Source organism: Girardinichthys multiradiatus, chromosome 3 (assembly GCF_021462225.1).
Source record: "Girardinichthys multiradiatus isolate DD_20200921_A chromosome 3, DD_fGirMul_XY1, whole genome shotgun sequence".
NCBI lineage: Eukaryota > Metazoa > Chordata > Actinopteri > Cyprinodontiformes > Goodeidae > Girardinichthys > Girardinichthys multiradiatus.
In genome coordinates, this window is record NC_061796.1 from 29,243,674 (window position 1) to 29,264,904 (window position 21,231).

At 41.4% G+C, this 21,231-nt stretch overlaps 1 protein-coding gene across 3 annotated transcripts in view; it reads left to right on the forward strand.

The window, feature by feature from the left end:
- pklr (pyruvate kinase L/R) overlaps positions 1–21,231 on the forward strand; it is a 32,711-nt gene that overhangs the window by 8,122 nt on the left and 3,358 nt on the right. For all 3 annotated transcript variants that reach the window (XM_047360832.1, XM_047360830.1, XM_047360831.1), the window contains exons 3-10: positions 4,903–4,994; positions 5,121–5,252; positions 7,082–7,268; positions 7,571–7,844; positions 9,797–9,947; positions 10,645–10,797; positions 10,905–11,071; positions 14,826–14,892. In XM_047360832.1, coding sequence (XP_047216788.1) covers positions 4,903–4,994; positions 5,121–5,252; positions 7,082–7,268; positions 7,571–7,844; positions 9,797–9,947; positions 10,645–10,797; positions 10,905–11,071; positions 14,826–14,892 — 1,223 coding nt within the window. The remainder of the gene's footprint in view (positions 1–4,902; positions 4,995–5,120; positions 5,253–7,081; positions 7,269–7,570; positions 7,845–9,796; positions 9,948–10,644; positions 10,798–10,904; positions 11,072–14,825; positions 14,893–21,231) is intronic.

Sequence of the window (21,231 nt, forward strand, 5' to 3'; positions counted from 1 at the left end):
CATTTTTTCATTTACCTGAAAAAAGCCAAAGTTATTTCAAGCAACAAATTAGCCATACAATTCACTTAATTTTAAAACAATGATAATTCTGCTAAATATTGTAGCATTTTGATTTGATCCAGCAAAGGTTTTTATTATTTTAAACAATCAATATGTTAACTGCAAAAAAACAAGACTTGCTGATTCTTGATACTCCTGGGAAACTTCAGGGATTGGCTGAAGGTTTTTTGTTAAATTCAAGCCCTTTCCATAAAACAGAAACAATGTTGATTGCAATTAACTTCAACTGACTGTTTTCTGTTTATTTACTTTATCAATTAGGAAATGTTCTTTTTTCACAATCTGTTCTATTTCTGAACACTCTTGTTGGTTACCTTACAAAGTCTTTCTGTCTGTACAGCTAAAAGCTTTTTTGCAGGGCACAACTAATCAGTTTTGCCATTAGCAACCTCATAAGCAGCTCCTTTCAGTGGTTTTCAGTCACTCTTCATGGACTCTTCATGGGCTTACAATGGTTTATTTGATTTTTCAGGGTGGACTGAGTGTGCAACACAGAATCTTTGTAAATTTTGAAAACACAAATTAGGCACATTAGTTTGTTTTTGTTTTTTTCAGTGAACCCACATATGGTCAAAATTCTGCTTCAGAGTTAAATATGTAGGCTACATAAGCGAGTTACAACTTGGCCGCGTATCTTTTCTACCCATGAACAAGATTATGCCACAATTCTGTAATTGACCACTCGGCTTGGCAGAACATTATAGGTTATTTAAATTAGTTTGCTGACACAGATCTGACGTTTATGTGTTGACCACCAATCTTTAGGCCTCACTTTGTGGAGGTCATACCAGAAGCGTAATGTTAGCTTTCTTTATGAAATCCAGAACTGGTTTGATGTATGTTTCAAGTAAGAAGCTCCAAAATCAACACCTGCAAGCTTGACTGTAATCAGAATCCACCCAATTGGACAAGCCAAATCCTCTCTGGAGAAAGGTTGCATGGTCACCTTCAAAGCTGAAGCTTTCAGTCCTAAGAACACTGTAGTAGCTGTCAAGCTTGGTGGTGGTAGCATCATGCTGTGGGGATTTCAATTGCAGGCAGTGGTACTGGTGCATTGCACAAACTGAAGGTGAAGGACCAGCTTAAAATGATTGAACTTTCCTTCTCATAAAAAGCTTGGTGGTTGAAACCAGGACACAGTTGGATGTTCTAACAACACAAAGATCCAAACATAAATCAAAGCTGGTTTTGGAATTAGTGAAGCTGGCTTCAGGAATGGCCCAGAACTCAACCCTTTAGAAAATTTGTGAACTATGCTAAAATGTTAGATCTGTGTTAAGAAATCAAGCAATTCAAGTAAAGTTGACAAAGTCTATTGTTAAAAATCGAGCCAGATATTTGCCTGGACCTTGTTGAGGAACATTTAAAAAAATACTAATATATATTTGGACCTGAATCTATAATTTTGACCTTGTGTGGATTAGAAAACAAATATGTAATATCTATAAAGATTGTGCACCTAGTTCATTCTTTAAGACAATTAATATTATTATTTAAACAACTGTTTAAATAAGTTATTAAAAGTCCAATATTAACATTAATGCCTATGATGAGTGCATCAATGTGTGATTTGGATTGTATGTTCCTGATGAAAACTTTAGCTGTGGAAAAGGGCCAGCCAGATGCCTTATCTAAGTAAAGACAGAAACCAAGAACAGAAAACAGAAATGTGTGACCAGTATGGATGACTGAGGCTGTCCTACTGAGAGATGAAGATGGTAGGTAGCTGTAACATCTGATCAGTATCAGACATCCCCAGAGACAGACAATAACTAACATGCTATCTCTGTGAACTTCATTAAAAATGATTCTGGGAAAGAAACCCCTGCTCAGAAGCACCAAACATGATTTACTCAGACCAATAATTTATGTACAGATTAAACTCTCCGTTCTTATCTGATGAAATCCAATTCATTAATATAGTATAAAATAATTTCGTAACTGGGTGTGGAAATTTTCCCTGAAATCTGATAAAAGAGACCCTAAAATGCTTCAGGTTTGTTGTGGACAGTGCATCCTCCATGCAGGGACAGCAGATATCTTGCAGACAGTACAAAAGCCAGCACATAACCCTATTAGTGTTCAGTGGTGGAGATGGCATACAGGTGACTGCGCATCTGTGAAGGAAGCTTTAATGTTGAATGATAAAGACAGGCTGTGGAACAACATATGCCACCAACAAACCTGTCATCTGCTCAGGCAATGAATCTGCTTTACAACAAGGCCCATACCTCCACAGTGTGACGTTTATAGCTTTAATCAGTCAGGGCAGAGAGGATCCGAATTGCTAACTCTCATCTGGGGCTCAGGTCACTCAGAGTGGGGATACTTCTCTTTAGGATTTTCCCCAAGAGAGAACTGTTAAATGAAGGCAAAGGATAAAAGATCAGAACAATAAGGAAAAATATTACACTGGACTGATTTGTTGGTGAATGTAATTGGGCTGCTATTAAATAAATTTGATTGATTGTGCAGTTTGAAACTGAATTAGATTTGGGCTTGTTTTTGCTTTACAGTTCTGCGAGAGGACTTTAGTTGTGAATAGGAAAATGTATTATACTTTTTCCAACCCAATTGAGTTTGCGCTTTTAGCTGGTAATAGTTATATTCATTTACATTTCCAAAGTCAAGAAATATACATCTCTGGCATGAGTGCATAACAAAATGGCAACCCAAGAAGAAAGTAATGATCAAAGTCACCCGCTTGTCTCAGGACATTTTATATAAATGAGAAGTCCTGTATTGTGGTTTAACCTGGGCTGCATGGTGGCGCAGTTGGTAGCACTGTTGCCTTGCAGCAAGAAGGTCCTGGGTTCAATTCCCAGCCTGGGGTCTTTCTGCATGGAGTTTGCATGTTCTCCCCGTGCATGCTTGGGTTCTCACCAGGTACTCCGGCTTCCTCCCAAAGACATGCCTGTTAGGTTAATTGGTAACTCTAAATTGCCCTTAGGTGTATGAATGAGTGTGTGCATGGTTGTTTGTGTGTTGCCCTGCGATGGACTGACAACCTATCCAGGGTGTACCCTGCCTCTTGCCCATAGACTGCTGGAGATAGGCACCAGCTTCCCTATGACCCACTATGGGATAAGTGGTAGAAAATGACTGACTGACTGAGAAGTCCTGTATTGAGGGTTAACCTGCAGCAAAAAAATATGGAGACAGAATTGATTTATTGTTACAACCTATCTGTGGATGTCAGCAGATGTTTTGTACTTACAGAAGACACATGAATATGAAGTACAAACCACAGTAAAATGTTTTCCTACCTGATTTAATTGCTGCTTAGATGCTTACAAACAATGGCCAGCTTTCTCCTCAAGTTATCTGATGTGACCGTAGCTGCTGTGCTTAAATGTGTTGTGCCCCCACCCCTCACCCCTGGGTTGTTCCTTCCTTTGAAAACAAATGATTGCAGAATAGAAAAACACTTTATATAATTTTTGCCTATATGTGATCTACATCTGATTTTATGACTTTCTCAACAGCACAAATCTGAAGTTTTCTTCAAATCAAATTAAAGCCTCTTTCCTTTGTGGATATTTTTCAAAGCGACCTCAGCCTAAATGGTGATGCCGCATTTCATCATGTCAGGGAAGAGTGACAGATGCACAATTGTGCGTAAAAGGGGGTGGGAAGCTGTAAGGTCAAGTATAAACAAAGAACGAAACAAGCATGGCCGACATTGTTCATGGAGCTAGTCATAATTTGGTTAAGAAAATAAACAAAACTTTTGCCAGTTATTAGCTACACATTAATTCAACATATTCCTATTATTAAGGTATTTTGTATGGCAATAAAATATTTAGTTTTCTGTTACAACAATAGGTAGTATACATGTCTGGTTGTAATTTATTGATAATTCATACTATAAAGAATTTCAGGCTTTTTGGCTAAAGAATAATATTTGACGTTTCAACTGAATTAAGTTGGATTGAAATGAATGAGCACGACGAGAAGGGTAGAAGGGTTCATAGCCAAAATTTAAGAAGTTGAGTGAGAAGGCAGGGATGAAGTGTTGAATGGTTGAGGGATTAAATCACAGGAGAGACTGTGGTGAATGGCTGAACTTGCTCTAGGGAGGCCCATCAAGTGATAGGAGTTGTAGTCAAGGTTTTTCTCCACTCCTGAAACTTTCTGAACCCAAGTCCTGATAGACACAGGAGACCCAGAGAATTAAGAGGCTGAGAGCATAAGCAAAAATAGACTTATAGCAGCTGAAGAAGCAGCACAGACCATTATTCACACCCACAGCTAATTTAGTGTTTCCGTTTACTGTGACAACTTTGTGTTTGGACTGTGGGAGGATAGCTGAGCAACCAGAGAAAACCAATGTAAGCACTTAAAAAACAGCAAACTCCACATAAACAGAAATGTTAGAATCAAGCCAATGTATTACAAAAAACAGAATAAGGTACCAGATCAGGGTGAACAAGAACAACCGAATTAAGAAAATAAAACAGAAACTACATCAAAAAACAGTCAAGAAGTGCAAACCAAAACCAGAAATGAACACAAAGTCCCTAAATTGATGACAGTTTGTAAAATTATCCTCAAATTCCATTGAAAAGAGCAAATAATACAAAGCAAAATTCTGTTTATATATTGATAGGTTTGTTTATCTTTGTGCCAATTTAAAAATAGTTTTTCTTTTTTTTTTTTTACAAAACCCCAACTGTTGTGTAAGCTTATCAAATATTTTTGTAAATTCTTATTTAAGAAAACAGAAGGTAAAATTAATTATATTTATTGAAAATGAAAGATGAAGAGTGGATTGTTTAATTTGATTGATGATTATCATTTTGCTTTAATTATTATCCTTCTTTCATCTGTTTTATTTCTCAGGCCCTGCCTCTCGATCCATCCCAAAGCTCCAGGATATGGTTAAGGCCGGGATGAATATCGCTCGCCTAAATTTCTCTCATGGATCTCATGAAGTACTTGTAGCAAAATGATTAATGCTGTCTTCTGCTCCCCATTTCACAATCTAACAGCTTGCACACTCTGTACATGCTGTTGGATTTTCACTCAGTCATAAATTACTGTCATTCTCTGCCTTGTAGTACCACAGTGAGACCATTAAAAACATCAGAGAGGCTGTGGAGACCATAACCTCTGACCCTTTGTATTATCGACCCGTTGCCATCGCTTTGGATACGAAGGGCCCAGAGATCCGCACTGGATTGGTGAAAGGGGTGAGTGTGTTAACGTTGTCTGTCAAAAACACACTGTCAAACATAATGAGGTGCAGAAAATTTCAACTCCCTTGCACCGAGAATCATTGTTTGTTACAGGTTTTTATTTCTGTTGGAAAAAACCACAGCTGTGGGCATGAGCTGCTTTGCATTTTCATCATCATTGTATTGTTTTGTTGTTTGTGTTTCTGTTGCCCACAGCCTACTGTGCTGAACAAATACCTTAAAGGTGTTGGCAGACTCTTCATGCCTTGCTTAGCTAACAAAATGCACTGCGTGACAAGTAATCTCAGCTTCTTGTGTCTCATAAATCAGTTTAACAGTTAAACCAGATAATTTAAACTGCCTTTACTGTTTACACCATATATACATACATAACTTATATATATATATATATATATATATATATGTATATATATATATATATATATATATATATATACACATATATACCTTGAATTTTACTGCTTTTATCATGTCTCAGCCGAAAACAAATGTATCTCATTGGGATTTTATACAAATTAGCAAAAAATTATGAAAGGAATAATTTTTATACAAATAAGTATGTCTTTCCATTTTTGTTATTGGAAAGACTGTCGCACAACCTGCCAAAACATGACCGTCCACAAATGCTGACAGGCCCGGACAAAGAGAGCATTAATCAGACGCCCTTGTTAACTCTGGAGGAGAGGCAGAGCTCTATAGCTCAGGTGGGAGAATCTTGGAGAACATTAGCCTGGACTTTTTAAAATCTCTTTTAAATCTGCACTTTTTTGGAATGGTAAGAAGAAAGTTGTTCTTAAAAAAGTCATAAAAAGCCTGATTTGCAGTTGGCAGTCATGTAGGTGACACAAACGTGGAAGAAAGTGCTCCAATCAAAACTCTATGTTGAGCCCACCCGAGGCATGGTGGTGGTAAGACTCAAAAGAACTGATGTTCACGGATGTTCTTCATCCAATCTGAGTAAGTGGGAGATGTTTTACAATGAAGAATGTGCAAATATGTTCTGGTAGAGACATACTAAAAGACTTGCAGCTGTAATTGCAGAGAAAAGTGGTTTCACAAAATATCGGTAGAGTGAATTCAAATTAACACTGCAATTGTAAAATTTTCATGTACTGTTATGCGTTGGTCTATCACATAAAATGCCAATACAAAACAATGAAGTTTGTGGTTGCAACATGAAAAAATGTGAAAAACTGGAAGTGGTATGTCTCCTTTTCCTTTACTTTCAGCGTAGAAAGATGCTCTACAAAAAAAGAAAAGGTACACACCTAAAAATGTTATTTTAACTATAGACATGGTTGACAAGAGTCAGCAGTAGCAATATTTAGTAAAAGGCTGTAATGATCCAGTTTATAGCTTGATCCTTGTGCTTGGTGAGTAAAACATTAGTGTTGTAAAACAAGTTTTATCAAAGCATGGCAGCTTTCAATCAATCATTCTCAGGCCATGATCATGACAGGGTGTGAACTTGATAATAGCAGCCGCAGTCAGCTCAATTTAAATGCAGGGGACGATTCTGTATGTTAGACACACATTACAAATGACACCATGTGGACACTAAGATAAAAATTTAATTGGAAGAAAAATTGAGCTTTTTTCTGGAATGCATCCATTTTGGATTTATGTAATGGAAATTATTTAACCATTTAATTTCAACAGCTTGCAATAGCACATGGATAACTCTCTTTCATCTACAGGTTTACAAGGACCAGTGTGTTGTCAGAAAAATGACATGAGCGCTTCTTGTTTCTGAAAATGTTTTTCCAGTGTGTCTGTCCCTGACAGGATGTATTTGTGTTTCTTATGTTTGTGGTTTGATGCAGAAAGTGGAAGAAGAGGTGGAGCTGAAGAAGGGCAGCCATGTGCGAGTGGTGACAGCAGAGAGTGACAAAGACAAGACAGACGGGAAGATAATCTGGGTGGACTATCCCAACTTGTCAAAAGTCCTGGAAAAAGGGAGAAGGATCTACATTGATGATGGTCTGCTAGCACTCAAAGTATTGGAAATCGGTAATATGCATATTAACATGCCTACTTTTTATTGGTTACACAATCTAACTGCATGCAGAAAGTCTAAGGAAGCCAGCTATAGAAGCGTCATCTTGCATACGTTTACAAATATCCGCTATTATTGTTTTAAGATTGGGCTTTTAGAGCTTCTTTTGCACGTTTAGCTGCTTTATTTCAGAAAATGAAAGGGGTCTTAAACAAAAGTGTAGATTCAGTACATTACCATCCCGTTCTGATATATACTGCCATCCAGCTCTCCAGATAATCATGCATCTATCCCATTGCTGGTCTGGTCCCTGCAGGCTCTGACTGGGTGGACACGGTGGTGGAGGCCGGTGGGGTTCTCTGCAGCCGTAAAGGCGTCAACCTGCCCGGCTGCGACCTGATCGGTTTGAGGGCCGTCAGCGAGCAGGACGAGGCCGACCTGAGGTTCGGGGTGGCTCACGGCGTGGACATGGTGTTCGCCAGCTTCATCCGCTCGGCCCAGGACGTGAAGGACGTGCGTCAGGCTCTGGGGGCTCACGGTCGACATATCAAAGTGATCAGCAAGGTCGAAAGCAGACAGGGTGTTCAAAAGTGAGTTGGAAGGAATATGCTTCTATAATAAAACGTTTAGGCAACAGTTTTAAGCCTTGCAGAATCTGAAGGCAACGTGTCTCATAATTAGATTTTGACAAGACTCATAAATTTACAATTGGTCGTGGTGTGCCCCCTCCTTTAGACAGCCACAAAAGAAGTGAGGATCATGTGTTAGCTCTGGATTTGACAGGTTTGATAAGCAAGCTGTGTGTCTGTGTAAGTTATTGCTGCCATTTAGAATATCAGACACATTTTATGTCCCAGCTCTCCTGCTTCAATTACTTATCTGAAGCTCTACGGCGCCTGCTGGCTGGCTGCTGACAATGTTAAACACCAGGTTTAATTTAAAGGGATTTTTACTGATTGGGTCATGAACATTTTATTTCACAAATGATGATGCTGTGTAGAAACACTTTCATATACAGTACTGTGCAAAGGTTTTGGGCAGGTGTGTAGAAAATGCTGAAAACAAAGAATGCTTCCAGAAATATAAATGATTGTTTATTTTTATCAATTTAAAAATGCTAAGTGAGCAAACCCAAACATACATCCAAAATCATTAAGGACTATCTTCAGCGTAAAGAAGAACAAGACTTACTGGTAGTGATGGTATGGCCCCCACAGAGCCCTGATCTCAGCATCATGGAGTGTGTCTGGGATTACATGAAGAGACACAAGGATGTGAGAAAGCCTTCATCCACAGAAGATCTGTGGTTAGTTCTCCAAGATGTTTGGAACAACCTACCAGCCGAGTTCCTTCAAAAACTGTGTTCAAGTGTATCTAGAAGAATTGATGCTGTATTCAAGCAAAGGGTGGTCACACCAAATATTGATTTGATTTAGATTTCTCTTTTGTTCATTCACTGCATTTTTTGGATGAAAATAAATGATTAACATGTTCATTTTTGAAAGCGTTCTTTGTTTATAGCATTTTTTCACATCTGCCTAAAACTTTATTTTGCACAGTACTGTATCATATCTATCTATCTATCTATCTATCTATCTATCTATCTATCTATCTATCTATCTATCTATCTATCTATCTATCTATCTATCTATCTATCTATCTATCTATCTATCTATCTATCTATCTATCTATCTATCTATCTATCTATCTATCTATCTATCTATCTATCTATCTATCTATCTATCTATCTATCTATCTATCTATCTATCTATCTATCTATCTATCTATCTATCTATCTATCTATCTATCTATCTATCTATCTATCTATCTATCTATCTATCTATCTATCTATCTATCTATCTATCTATCTATCTATCTATCTATCTATCTATCTATCTATCTATCTATCTATCTATCTATCTATCTATCTATCTATCTATCTATCTATCTATCTATCTATCTATCTATCTATCTATCTATCTATCTATCTATTCCAATGCAGTTTTATACTTGCATATAGTCACATTAAAATTTTTTATTAACTTTTTTGTTATTCAGTGTCGTTTTAAGTATTATTTCATTTCATTTCATTTTATTGCAACCTGTGTTATTCATAGTTTTGTTATTGTTAAAATATTTTTATTTAGCATTTTATTTATATTTTAGGTTTAAATGAAATAATAGTTTTTATTATTTGAGTTTATTTTCAACTGTGAGATGTCATGAAATAATATTTATATTTTTTATGAAATTAATTTGTTGAAATAGAAATTATATTTTAATTGTATTTTGTTTCTTATTTGTAATTAAACAACAATAAACCAAATTTCATTGTATGAATTAAATGAAATTATTTCACTTAACTTTATTTTTTATTTTATTATCTATTGTTTAAATATTTAATTATTTCATTTATATTACATGTTATTTGTCTTGTTAATTATGTTGTATTTAATTGATAAGTATTATTTGTTTTTATTATTTTATTTTTGTTTACAAGTATTTATATTTCACCTTCTGATGCCTTCTGTTCCTGTGTCAGTTTTGTGGAGATCCTGGCTGAGAGTGATGGTGTGATGGTTGCCAGGGGTGACTTGGGGATTGAGATCCCTGCTGAGAAAGTCTTCATTGCCCAGAAGATGATGATTGGGCGCTGCAACTCTGCTGGAAAGCCCGTAATTTGTGCCACACAGGTCAGAGCATAATAGCAGCCACGTGAAAGGATGCAGAAATGATAAAATGCAGGCTCATAACTGAAGGTTTTAGCTTGTCTAATGTCAAATAAGTCCATGTAAACCTACATTAAGACCTTAGATGCAGATTAACCTCCAGCTCCAGCATAATGCACCCATGTGCAATTTCTCTGGCGTACCCATCTCATCTTTCTCACAAAAACCCAGTAAGAGACACACATGTTTGCACACTCCTGCAGCCATGTTGAGTCATAGTGCTGCATCTTGTCTATGCTGCTGCTCTTGACTCAGTGACAGCGTTATAGAAGGTTTGCTACGCGAGACCTGAGCTCACAAATAGCCCCCACAGACCTACAAACTAATCGGCATTATCTGCACCTCCCTAACTGCAGCAAATATACAGTCTCTCTCTGTAAACTATCTTATTTTGCCTGCCCCTCTTATTGACTCATATTGTTCAGTGCGTCGTTCACCAATAATGACCTTGGAAATTCATACTTAATTTCCTCTGCTTGAATGATCTCTTATTTTCCCTTCACTGTTGTACAATTCATTTACAAAGACCAAACTTCCTCTCTTGGTTATTTTACCATATCATCTATCTCATCCTTTGTGCATGAATATCTATAAAACTTAGTTTTATTCAGTGGTTAAGTCCCTTTAAATTGGTTAAATGTGTGTGATTCACATGTTTTAGATGCTGGAAAGCATGGTTTCTCACCCACGGCCGACCCGAGCAGAGAGCAGTGACGTGGCCAACGCTGTGCTCGATGGAGCCGACTGCGTGATGTTATCTGGGGAGACCGCCAAGGGACTCTTTCCTTTAGAGGCTGTGGCAATGATGCACTCGGTGAGTGTGCCTGTGTACCAATATGGTCCATTTTGTAACATATAAATTCGCACCCCCAAATAATACTTTTTTTTCTATGTTTGCTGTTAACCTTTACTCTATGTCAGATCTGTAGGGAAGCTGAGGCCGCCATCTACCACCACCAGCTGTTTGAGGAGCTGCGTCGGCTTACCCCTCTGTCCTCTGACCCCACAGAAGTCACTGCAATCGGAGCTGTAGAGTCGTCCTTTAAATGCTGTGCAGGGGCAATTATAGTCCTCACCACCAGTGGCAGGTAAACCATCAGCCAAATTGCATACAAGATCATGTTTACTTTACAACTCTAATATCTCACTCATACTTAAGGGCCCTTTAGAGAGACCAAATAAGCTAACAGTCAAGTTTTGTGGGAGTGTGTACTTAAAAATGTTCCTTAATAAAATCAAACTTGTTTGGTGTGGTAACACCACAGAATATGACACTGCTGATGAGTGTAAAATGCAGACACCTACACCACCCACTGCAGAAACAAAAGATTATAAATTATGAAAAAAAAGCACAGTGTTTCCTCCTGCCTCCCTTCAGAAAAGTAAATGTTCTTACACTTAGATTTTTTTTTTTATAACTCTATGCTGTCTATATCATTTTATAGATATGTGCATCGTGTTTGTCTCATTAGTCGATGTTTTCCCTGGTATACAATGTGCCTGTTGCATATTGGCTGCTGTACATAGAAGTAAAAGGTGGCTATTTGATGGTAGTTTGAATAGTAATGAAATAAATTATTTTCTGGTTGTACAGGTTGAGGGAGAGCAAGGACCAAATTAATGAATATAATTGTATGAACACTGTACTCAACACATAAAACTAAGAAACTTAGGGGGAAAAGGCAATTGGCTGTCAGTTGATGGAACTGCTTTGTTTACGCTAGTAAAAAATATACAGCAAATGAATCTGAGCAACTCTGACTGCAAGTAAATGAGTCAGCGTTTACAAAATAACAGATCCAAGTTGTTTCTTGCTATGTCATGGCTGCTGGGTGCCTCAGACGGGCAAAGGAAGGACAGCTACTGAGCTGGCACCAGAATGAAGAGAAATGTCTCAGTCCATGATGGCAGGCAAAGGATCCAAATCAGTGTCTGGAGATCAGAGCCAAACATTTAAAGCCAAAAACAACTTTTATTCAAATATTAAATAAAAGCAATGCTGCAATTACAGTTTATCCAAAGGTCAGATACACATGAAGCAACAAAAAATTCCCAAAACTGACACATTCAACAACATTAGGGTGGCCAGGATCTACTAATTCAGGACCAGGAGTACAGAGAGAAAAGAAGGAAATAGTAAGTTTAGGAGTGCATTAGCTTACCAAATAAACACAACTAGATGTTATACAGACAGAAAAACAGAAAAAATGACAGCAGCGCATCATGCCCTGATCTAAATAAAAATATTGACGTCTAAAAGCTTTCAAATTGTTACCAAGTGAACCACAGGGAGCCACTGTAAAATTTGAGAAACAGATAGGAGAGGCCCGCCTACCAATATTAAGCCTGTACTGACGATTCCTCCACCATTAACAAAACAACCCAGAACAACTTCTAAAGCCCTGCAGGCCTCATTTGCCTCAATTAGTCAGTGTTCATGATTCAACAAAAGGAAGACACTGGGCCAAAATTATATCAGTCAGAGAATTCCAACACAGAGGCCCCCACTGGGCAAAAGTACACATTGTCCCACTTCCCACCCAAAAAAACCGAAAGCATCTTAATGATTCCTGAGAGTTTAGGGGAAATGTTCTGTGAACCAGTGAGACAAAAGTGGGACTGCCTTTTCAACTATTTAAATTATTTGAAAACTGCATTTTGTTTACACTCAGGTTTTTTTTTTGTGTGACATTAAAATGTGCTTGATCCAAAATATTAACTGCCAAAAGAAAGCACAAACAGAAGAAGTCTGTAAGGAGGCAAATACTTGACTGTTAAAACTGGGGCTGATCATTCAGCAATGAAGAAAAAAGGCATGGTTTGCCAAAGACTGAGAATATTCATCATCTGCCTTGAAAACTGGCAACAGATGGGTGTGTTGTGAGAGGAAAGCCAGGCAGTGAAATTTTGAGAAATGTTCTGCAATCAGAACATTTGGTTCTAGCATTAATATTTGAGCCATACAATCACCTAAAGTTGCTAATGATAACCAAGAGCCTCCTAGAGAAGAATGCTATGCCCGTTTAATATGATATACAGGTCCTTCTCAAAATATTAGCATATTGTGATAAAGTTAATTATTTTCCATAATGTCATGATGAAAATTTAACATTCATATATTTTAGATTCATTGCACACTAACTGAAATATTTCAGGTCTTTTATTGTCTTAATACGGATGATTTTGGCATACAGCTCATGAAAACCCAAAATTCCTATCTCACAAAATTAGCATATCATTAAAAGGGTCTCTAAACGAGCTATGAACCTAATCATCTGAATCAACGAGTTAACTCTAAACACCTGCAAAAGATTCCTGAGGCCTTTAAAACTCCCAGCCTGGTTCATCACTCAAAACCCCAATCATGGGTAAGACTGCCGACCTGACTGCTGTCCAGAAGGCCACTATTGACACCCTCAAGCAAGAGGGTAAGACACAGAAAGAAATTTCTGAACGAATAGGCTGTTCCCAGAGTGCTGTATCAAGGTACCTCAGTGGGAAGTCTGTGGGAAGGAAAAAGTGTGGCAGAAAACGCTGCACAATGAGAAGAGGTGACCGGACCCTGAGGAAGATTGTGGAGAAGGGCCAATTCCAGACCTTGGGGGACCTGAGGAAGCAGTGGACTGAGTCTGGAGTAGAAAAATCCAGAGCCACCGTGCACAGGCGTGTGCAGGAAATGGGCTACAGGTGCCGCATTCCCCAGGTCAAGCCACTTTTGAACCAGAAACAGCGGCAGAAGCGCCTGACCTGGGCTACAGAGAAGCAGCACTGGACTGTTGCTCAGTGGTCCAAAGTACTTTTTTCGGATGAAAGTAAATTTTGCATGTCATTCGGAAATCAAGGTGCCAGAGTCTGGAGGAAGACTGGGGAGAAGGAAATGCCAAAATGCCAGAAGTCCAGTGTCAAGTACCCACAGTCAGTGATGGTCTGGGGTGCCGTGTCAGCTGCTGGTGTTGGTCCACTGTGTTTTATCAAGGGCAGGGTCAATGCAGCTAGCTATCAGGAGATTTTGGAGCACTTCATGCTTCCATCTGCTGAAAAGCTTTATGGAGATGAAGATTTCATTTTTCAGCACGACCTGGCACCTGCTCACAGTGCCAAAACCACTGGTAAATGGTTTACTGACCATGGTATCACTGTGCTCAATTGGCCTGCCAACTCTCCTGACCTGAACCCCATAGAGAATCTGTGGGATATTGTGAAGAGAACGTTGAGAGACTCAAGACCCAACACTCTGGATGAGCTAAAGGCCGCTATCGAAGCATCCTGGGCCTCCATAAGACCTCAGCAGTGCCACAGGCTGATTGCCTCCATGCCATGCCGCATTGAAGCAGTCATTTCTGCAAAAGGATTCCCGACCAAGTATTGAGTGCATAACTGTACATGATTATTTGAAGGTTGACGTTTTTTGTATTAAAAACACTTTTCTTTTATTGGTCGGATGAAATATGCTAATTTTGTGAGATAGGAATTTTGGGTTTTCATGAGCTGTATGCCAAAATCATCTGTATTAAGACAATAAAAGACCTGAAATATTTCAGTTAGTGTGCAATGAATCTAAAATATATGAATGTTAAATTTTCATCATTACATTATGGAAAATAATTAATTTTATCACAATATGCTAATATTTTGAGAAGGACCTGTATAAAAACCATGAGATTTAGATGAGATGGAGTGAAGGAAATATGTTTCTCTCGCAAGAAGTGGAAGATGAATGATCCATGCCAAAGAACACTGAAACTAACCTTGTCTTATAAATCCTCCTGTCATCTATTCAAGGAAAGTTTGTTCATTGGTGAAAAAATACCCTCTGTCCTTCTCTCTGTCTTTTTTGTCCAGGTCGGCACATCTCCTGTCCAGGTACCGGCCTCGCTGTCCAATCATTGGCGTCACCAGAAGCCCTCTGGTACAGTCAGATTCGAAATCTCTGAGATGAATAGTTGTGTATTTGTCTTGGTTTAAATTACAACCTAATTGATGATGAGTCATCTTTTAAAAAAGCTGAGCAATGTGCGATACACTCATTATTTACTATCACTGTCGGTTCTTGTAAATATTGACAGTGTGGACACATCACAGTGAAGATTTAGGGAGTTATCTGCAATGAAGAAAATGTGTCCTACACTTACAGCTATTTGAAAACATGGTCTGTGAGACCATATTTATTCCTCCATAATTATGAACTCAAAGATGACAAACACAAAATGAAAGGGATGCTGTGAAACAGAATAATGTGAGAGGTTAAAATCTCAGAGATGAAGCTGTCCTGTTTAGAGAAACGGGCTTAATTTTTCATAGTTAACATTAAGGAAAATATATAATTTTTGACTGGTTGCATGAGGAAATTGCACAAAACTCTCACAGTAAAGATTCTCAGACTTATTGCACTCACAGATCTTTAGTAATGGCTTATTTCCCTTCTCCAATTTCCTCAATCAACGCTGTCACTGTGAGTCAAGCTGCTACTCTGATGAGTTCAAGCAGATGCTGTTGAATGCTGAGCTTGTCCAAAACAAATCCTGCCAACATATGTCTTACATAAAGCTCAGAGGTCATATGTAGTGTAAAAAATAGTATCTGGGTACCTGATGCACATGTCAGCTCCTGGATCAAGTAGGCTAATGGTTTGTTGTTGTTTCTATTTCTAGAAGTCTAGGGCGTCATTCATGACCCATTTAAAGCCTGAGTGTTATTGCTTCAATCATTCAATTCAAATTCAATTCAATTCAAAAGTTCTTCATTAACCCCAAAGGCAAATTAAATGTTGTTGTAGCTCATTATGAAGGTTTCCTCAAAGAGCCGTTGTAGATGCTGATGGCTGTGGGCAGGAAGGATCTCCTGTTGCGCTCCGTCTTACAGCAGATCTGAAGAAGCCTCTGACTGAAGACACTCTGTTGTTGTACAACTGTCTGATGAAGAGGATGCTCAGGGTTCTCCATAATATTCTTTATTTTATGAAGAATCTTTCTTTGTGCAGTGATCTCCAGAGGGTCTAGAGGAGGCCCAAGAACAGAACCAGCACTCTTTATCAGCTTGTTGAGCTTTTTCAAGTCCCTGGCTCTGATGCTGCTACCCCAGCAGATGATGGCAGAAGAGATCACACTCTCCACAACAGACTTCAGCAAAGCAGGTTGAATTGTGTTAAATGCACTGGAGAAATCAAAAAACACGATCCTCACAGTGCTGCTGGCTTTGTCCAGATGACAGTGGGTTTGTTGAAGCAGGTGTATGATGGCATCTTCAACTCCAACTTCACAGTGATAAGCAAACTGAAGAGGGTATTGTTTGCTTACTCAGGTTGGCCAACAGGAGTCTCTCTAGGACCTTCATGATGTGGGATGTCAGGTCAACAGGTCTATAGTTATTTGGTTGAAGGGAAACATGTAGAAGCAGAAGGGTCCATGTCTGAGGTGGAAGAAAAGACATTTGAGGTGTTACAGGACAGCTGTGGGTCCTGTGGGTCAAAGGAGGGTGGGGTGTCTGTTTGGCTGTGAGCAGGAGAGGAGGATGCTGAGCTTATTTCTGAATTGAACTTATTAAAGAATGTGTTTAGTTCATTGGCTCTGTCCAGACATCCATCGGTCTGATCATCCTTCTGCTTGAAGCCTGTGATCTTCTTCATCCCTGACCACACTCTGATATTGTTTTGCTGGAGCTTGCTCTCCAGCTTCTTCTTGTACACCTCCTTGCTGTGTCTTATATGGACTTGAAGTTGCTTCTGTATACTTCTCAATAATTCCCTGTCTCCCACTCTGAAGGCTCGTTTTTTCTTGTTAAGCAGGTCCTTCAAGTCACTGGTGATCCAGGGTTTGTTATTGGGGAAGCATCTCATGGTTCTGGCGGGGATGATGTTATCCACACAGAAGTTTATATAGTCGGTTACACACTCAGTCATGGCATTGATGTCCTCTCCATGTGACTGGCACAGTGCGTCCCAGTCTGTAGCCTCAAAGCAACCTCACAGGTGTTGTAATTATGAGTACAAATATATTATTTAATATTAATACTTTAATATTTTATTAAATAATATTTCGGTCTGTTAAGGGTTGACCTGTGAATACCAGCCCAATAAGGCGGTGGTATTAGGACAAAACTGAAAGGGATGAGCCAAGCTCTGACATTACTCGTACTCGTACTCGTACTCGTCGTCTTCCGTTTTATCCGGGACCGGGTCGCAGGGGCAGCAGACTCAGCAGAGACGCCCAGACGACCCTCTCCCCAGACACCTCCTCCAGCTCCTCCGGGGGGAGCCCAAGGCGTTCCCAGGCCAGCCGAGAAACATAGTAGCTCCAGTGTGTCCTGGGCCGTCCCCTGGGCCTCCTCCCGGTGGGACGTGCCTGTAACACTTCCCGAGGAAGGCGTCCAGGAGGCATCCGGTATAGATGCCCGAGCCACCTCAACTGGCTCCTCTCGATGTGAAGGAGCAGCGGCTCTACTCCGAGCCCCTCCCGGATGGCCGAGCTCCTCACCCTATCTCTAAGGGAGTGCCCGGCCACCCTACGGAGGAAGCTCATTTCAGCCGTTTGTATCCGGGATCTCGTTCTTTCGGTCATGACCCAAAGTTCATGGCCATAGGTGAGGGTAGGAACGTAGACTGATCGGTAAATCGAGAGCTTCGCTTTTCGGCTCAGCTCTCTCTTCACCACAACAGACCGGCACAGCGCCCCCATTACTGTGGCAGCCGTACCAATCCGTCTGTCGATCTCCCGCTCCATTCTTCCCTCACTCGTGAACAAGACCCCGAGATACTTAAACTCCTCCACTTGAGGCAGGAACTCCCCTCCAACCTGAAGAGGACAAGCCACCCTTTTCCGGTCGAGAACCATGGCCTCGGTCTTGGAGGAGCTGATCTTCATACCAGCCACTTCACACCCGGCTGCGAACCGCCCCAGTGCATGCTGTAGGTCTTGGCTAGAGGGGGCCAGCAGGACCACGTCATCTGCAAAAAGAAGAGACGAAATCCTCTGGTCCCCAAACCAGACCCCCTCCGGCCCTTGGCTGCGCCTAGAAATCCTGTCCATAAAAGTTATGAACAGGACCAGTGACAAAGGGCAGCCCTGCCGGAGTCCAACATGCACCAGGAACAGGTCCGACTTAGTGCCGGCAATGCGAACCAAACTCCTGCTCCGCTTGTACAGAGACCGGATGGCCCCTAGTAAAGGGCCCCCAATTCCATACTCCTGGAGCACCCCGCACAGGGCATCACGAGGGACACAGTTGAATGCTTTCTCCAGGTCCACAAAACACATGTGGTCTGGTTGGGGAAACTCCCATGAACCCTTGAGTACTCTGTAGAGGGTATAGAGCTGGTCCAGTGTTCCACGGCCGGGACGAAAACCACACTGCTCCTCCTGAAGCTGGGGTTTGACTATCGGCCGGACTCTCCTCTCCAATACCCTGGCGTAGGCCTTACCAGGGAGGCTGAAGAGTGTGATCCCCCTGTAGTTGGAACACACCCTCCGGTCACCCTTCTTATGTGGTGGGGACCACCACCCCAGTCTGCCAATCCAAAGGCACTGTCCCCGTCCGCCACGCAATGTTGAAGAGGCGTGTCAACCATGACAGCCCCACAACATCCAGAGACTTGAGGTACTCAGGGCGGATCTCATCCACCCCCAAAGCCCTGCCACCGCAGAGCTTTTTAACCACCTCGGTGACTTCAGCCCGGGTGATGAAAGAGTCCAACCCTGAGTCCCCAGTCTCTGTTTCCACCAGGGAATGCGTGATGGCAGGATTGAGGAGATCCTCGAAGTACTCCTTCCACCGCCCGATAATGTCCCCAGTCGAGGTCAGTAGCTCCCCACCCCCACTGTAAACAGTGTTGGCGAAGCACTGCTTCCCCCTCCTGAGGCGCCAGGCGGTTTGCCAGAATCGCTTCGGGCCCAACCGGTAGTCCTTCTCCATGGCCTCGCCGAACTCCTCACAGGTCCGAGTATTTGCCTCTGCCACCGCCTGGGCCGTGGCACGCTTGGCCCCACGGTACCCGTCAGCCGCCTCAGGAGTCCCACAAGCCAACCACAGCCGATAGGACTCCTTCTTCAGCTTGACAGCGTCCCTTACTGCCGGTGTCCACCACCGGGTTCGGGGATTGCCGCCGCGACTGGCACCGCAGACCTTACGGCCGCAGCTACGGGCAGCAGCATCGACAATAGAGCGGAGAACATGGTCCACTCGGACTCTATGTCTCCAACATCCCTCGGAATCTGGTCAAAGCTCTCCCGGAGGTGAGAGTTGAATACATCCCTGGCCAAGGGGTCCGCCAGACGTTCCCAGCAGACCCTCACTATGCGCTTGGGCCTGCCAAGTCTGTCCGGCTTTCTCCTCCTCCAGCGGATCCAACTCACTACCAGGTGGTGATCAGTGGACAGCTCAGCCCCTCTCTTCACCCGAGTGTCCAAAACATGCGGCCAAAGGTCTGATGATATGACAAAGTCGATCATTGACCTCCTGCCTAGGGTATCCTGGTGCCAAGTGCACTGATGGACACCCTTATGTTTGAACATGGTGTTCATTATGGACAATCCGTGACTAGCACAGAAGTCCAATAACAAAACACCGCTCAGATTCAGATCGGGGAGGCCATTCCTCCTGATCATGCCTCTCCAGGTGTCACTGTCGTTTCCCACATGGGCGTTGAAGTCCCCCAGCAGAATAATGGAGTCCCAGGAGGGGCACAATCCAGCACCCCCGACAGGGATGCCAAGAAGGCCGGGTACTCCGCACTACCACTCGGCCCATAGGCCGAAATGATAGTCAGAGACCTCTCCCCAACCCGAAGGCGCAGGGATGCAACTCTCTCATCCACTGGGGTAAACCCCAACACGAGACGGCTGAGCTGGGGGGCGACAAGCAAACCCACCCCAGCCCGCCGCCTCTCCTCGTGGGCCACTCCAGAGTAGAAGAGAGTCCAGCCCCTCTCGAGGAGATGGGCTCCAGAGCCTACGCCGTGCGTGGAGGCGAGCCTGACTATTTCTAGTCGATATCTCTCGATCTCCCGCACAAGCTCAGGCTCCTTCCCCCCAGCGAGGTGACATTCCACGTCCCTAGAGCCAGCCTAAGCATACAGGGATCGGGCCACCGAGGTCTCCACCTTCGTCCGCTGCCCAATCCTCTTTGCACCGGTCCCTCACGGTTCCCCCTGCAGGTGGTGGGCCCACTGAGGGATGGACTTGTGTTTCTCGTTCGGGCTTGGCCCGGCCGGGTCCCACGAGGAGCAACCCAGCCACCAGGCAACAGCAAGTTTTGAAAAGCAAAACTCGGCACACACATGGAATGAATTCACACAATTTCTTAAAATACAAGAATTTATTAACAAAAATAAGGCAACTCAAAGTCAAACATATTTCAATCAACAAACTCTTTACTAATGGGCTATGTACAATAAAAACAAGTTGATCATAGATGGTTGAAAACCATGACCAAAAGAGTGATGCAACATTACCATGCAACAATATTTATGTTTGAGAACCAAGGATTATCTTTAAGAATCTGGAAGTGAAGTTAAGTTAGTCTTGGAACCAACTTAAGCAATAATTGGTATACCTTTAGACAACCATTCACAATGCAAGATCAGATAAAATATTATTTATTAAAATAATGTTTTAAATAATGATTTGCTGAATAAAACCAACCTTCTGGATGACCAATTTATCAATGGTGTTTAATTAGCTGCCTTTATTTATTAAAATAATATTTAAGGAAATATTATTTTGAATAAGAACCAAATCTTACTAGATTGAAAACTAGCATGTGTTCTTAGCTGTTAACGGTTAAATCTAACAAAAGAAGCTTGTAGCTTATCATCAGAATCAAACCCATACCTTTAAAATACCATTAATAAAAGGGTTAAAATGCATAAGTGTGGACGGCGCGTTATGGCCGATCTTCTGTGTTTAAAATCACCCTTTAAATAAAGTTTGTCTTAACTTAAAAAAAACACAAACACAGAACACAAACTCAGCACGTGGTGCTTAACAGATAATCTGCTAGCACTAAGCTGAGTTTCAACACAAACAAAACCAAACGTCATAAAACGAAAAAGGTTTAGATTATTTCACTCTAAACTACTTCTCTCTGCCCAAAACACAACCTCTTACGTGAACCGTGCTGAGGAAAAGTTGTAACAACGGTGATGCGGTCCCGTTGTCCTTCCTTCAGACCAGGAAAACTGCTCCACTCAGCGTCGCAGAGACAGGGTCTCTGATGGGAACTCTCTGGAACACAGTTTGCTTCTGTAGACCTCAGA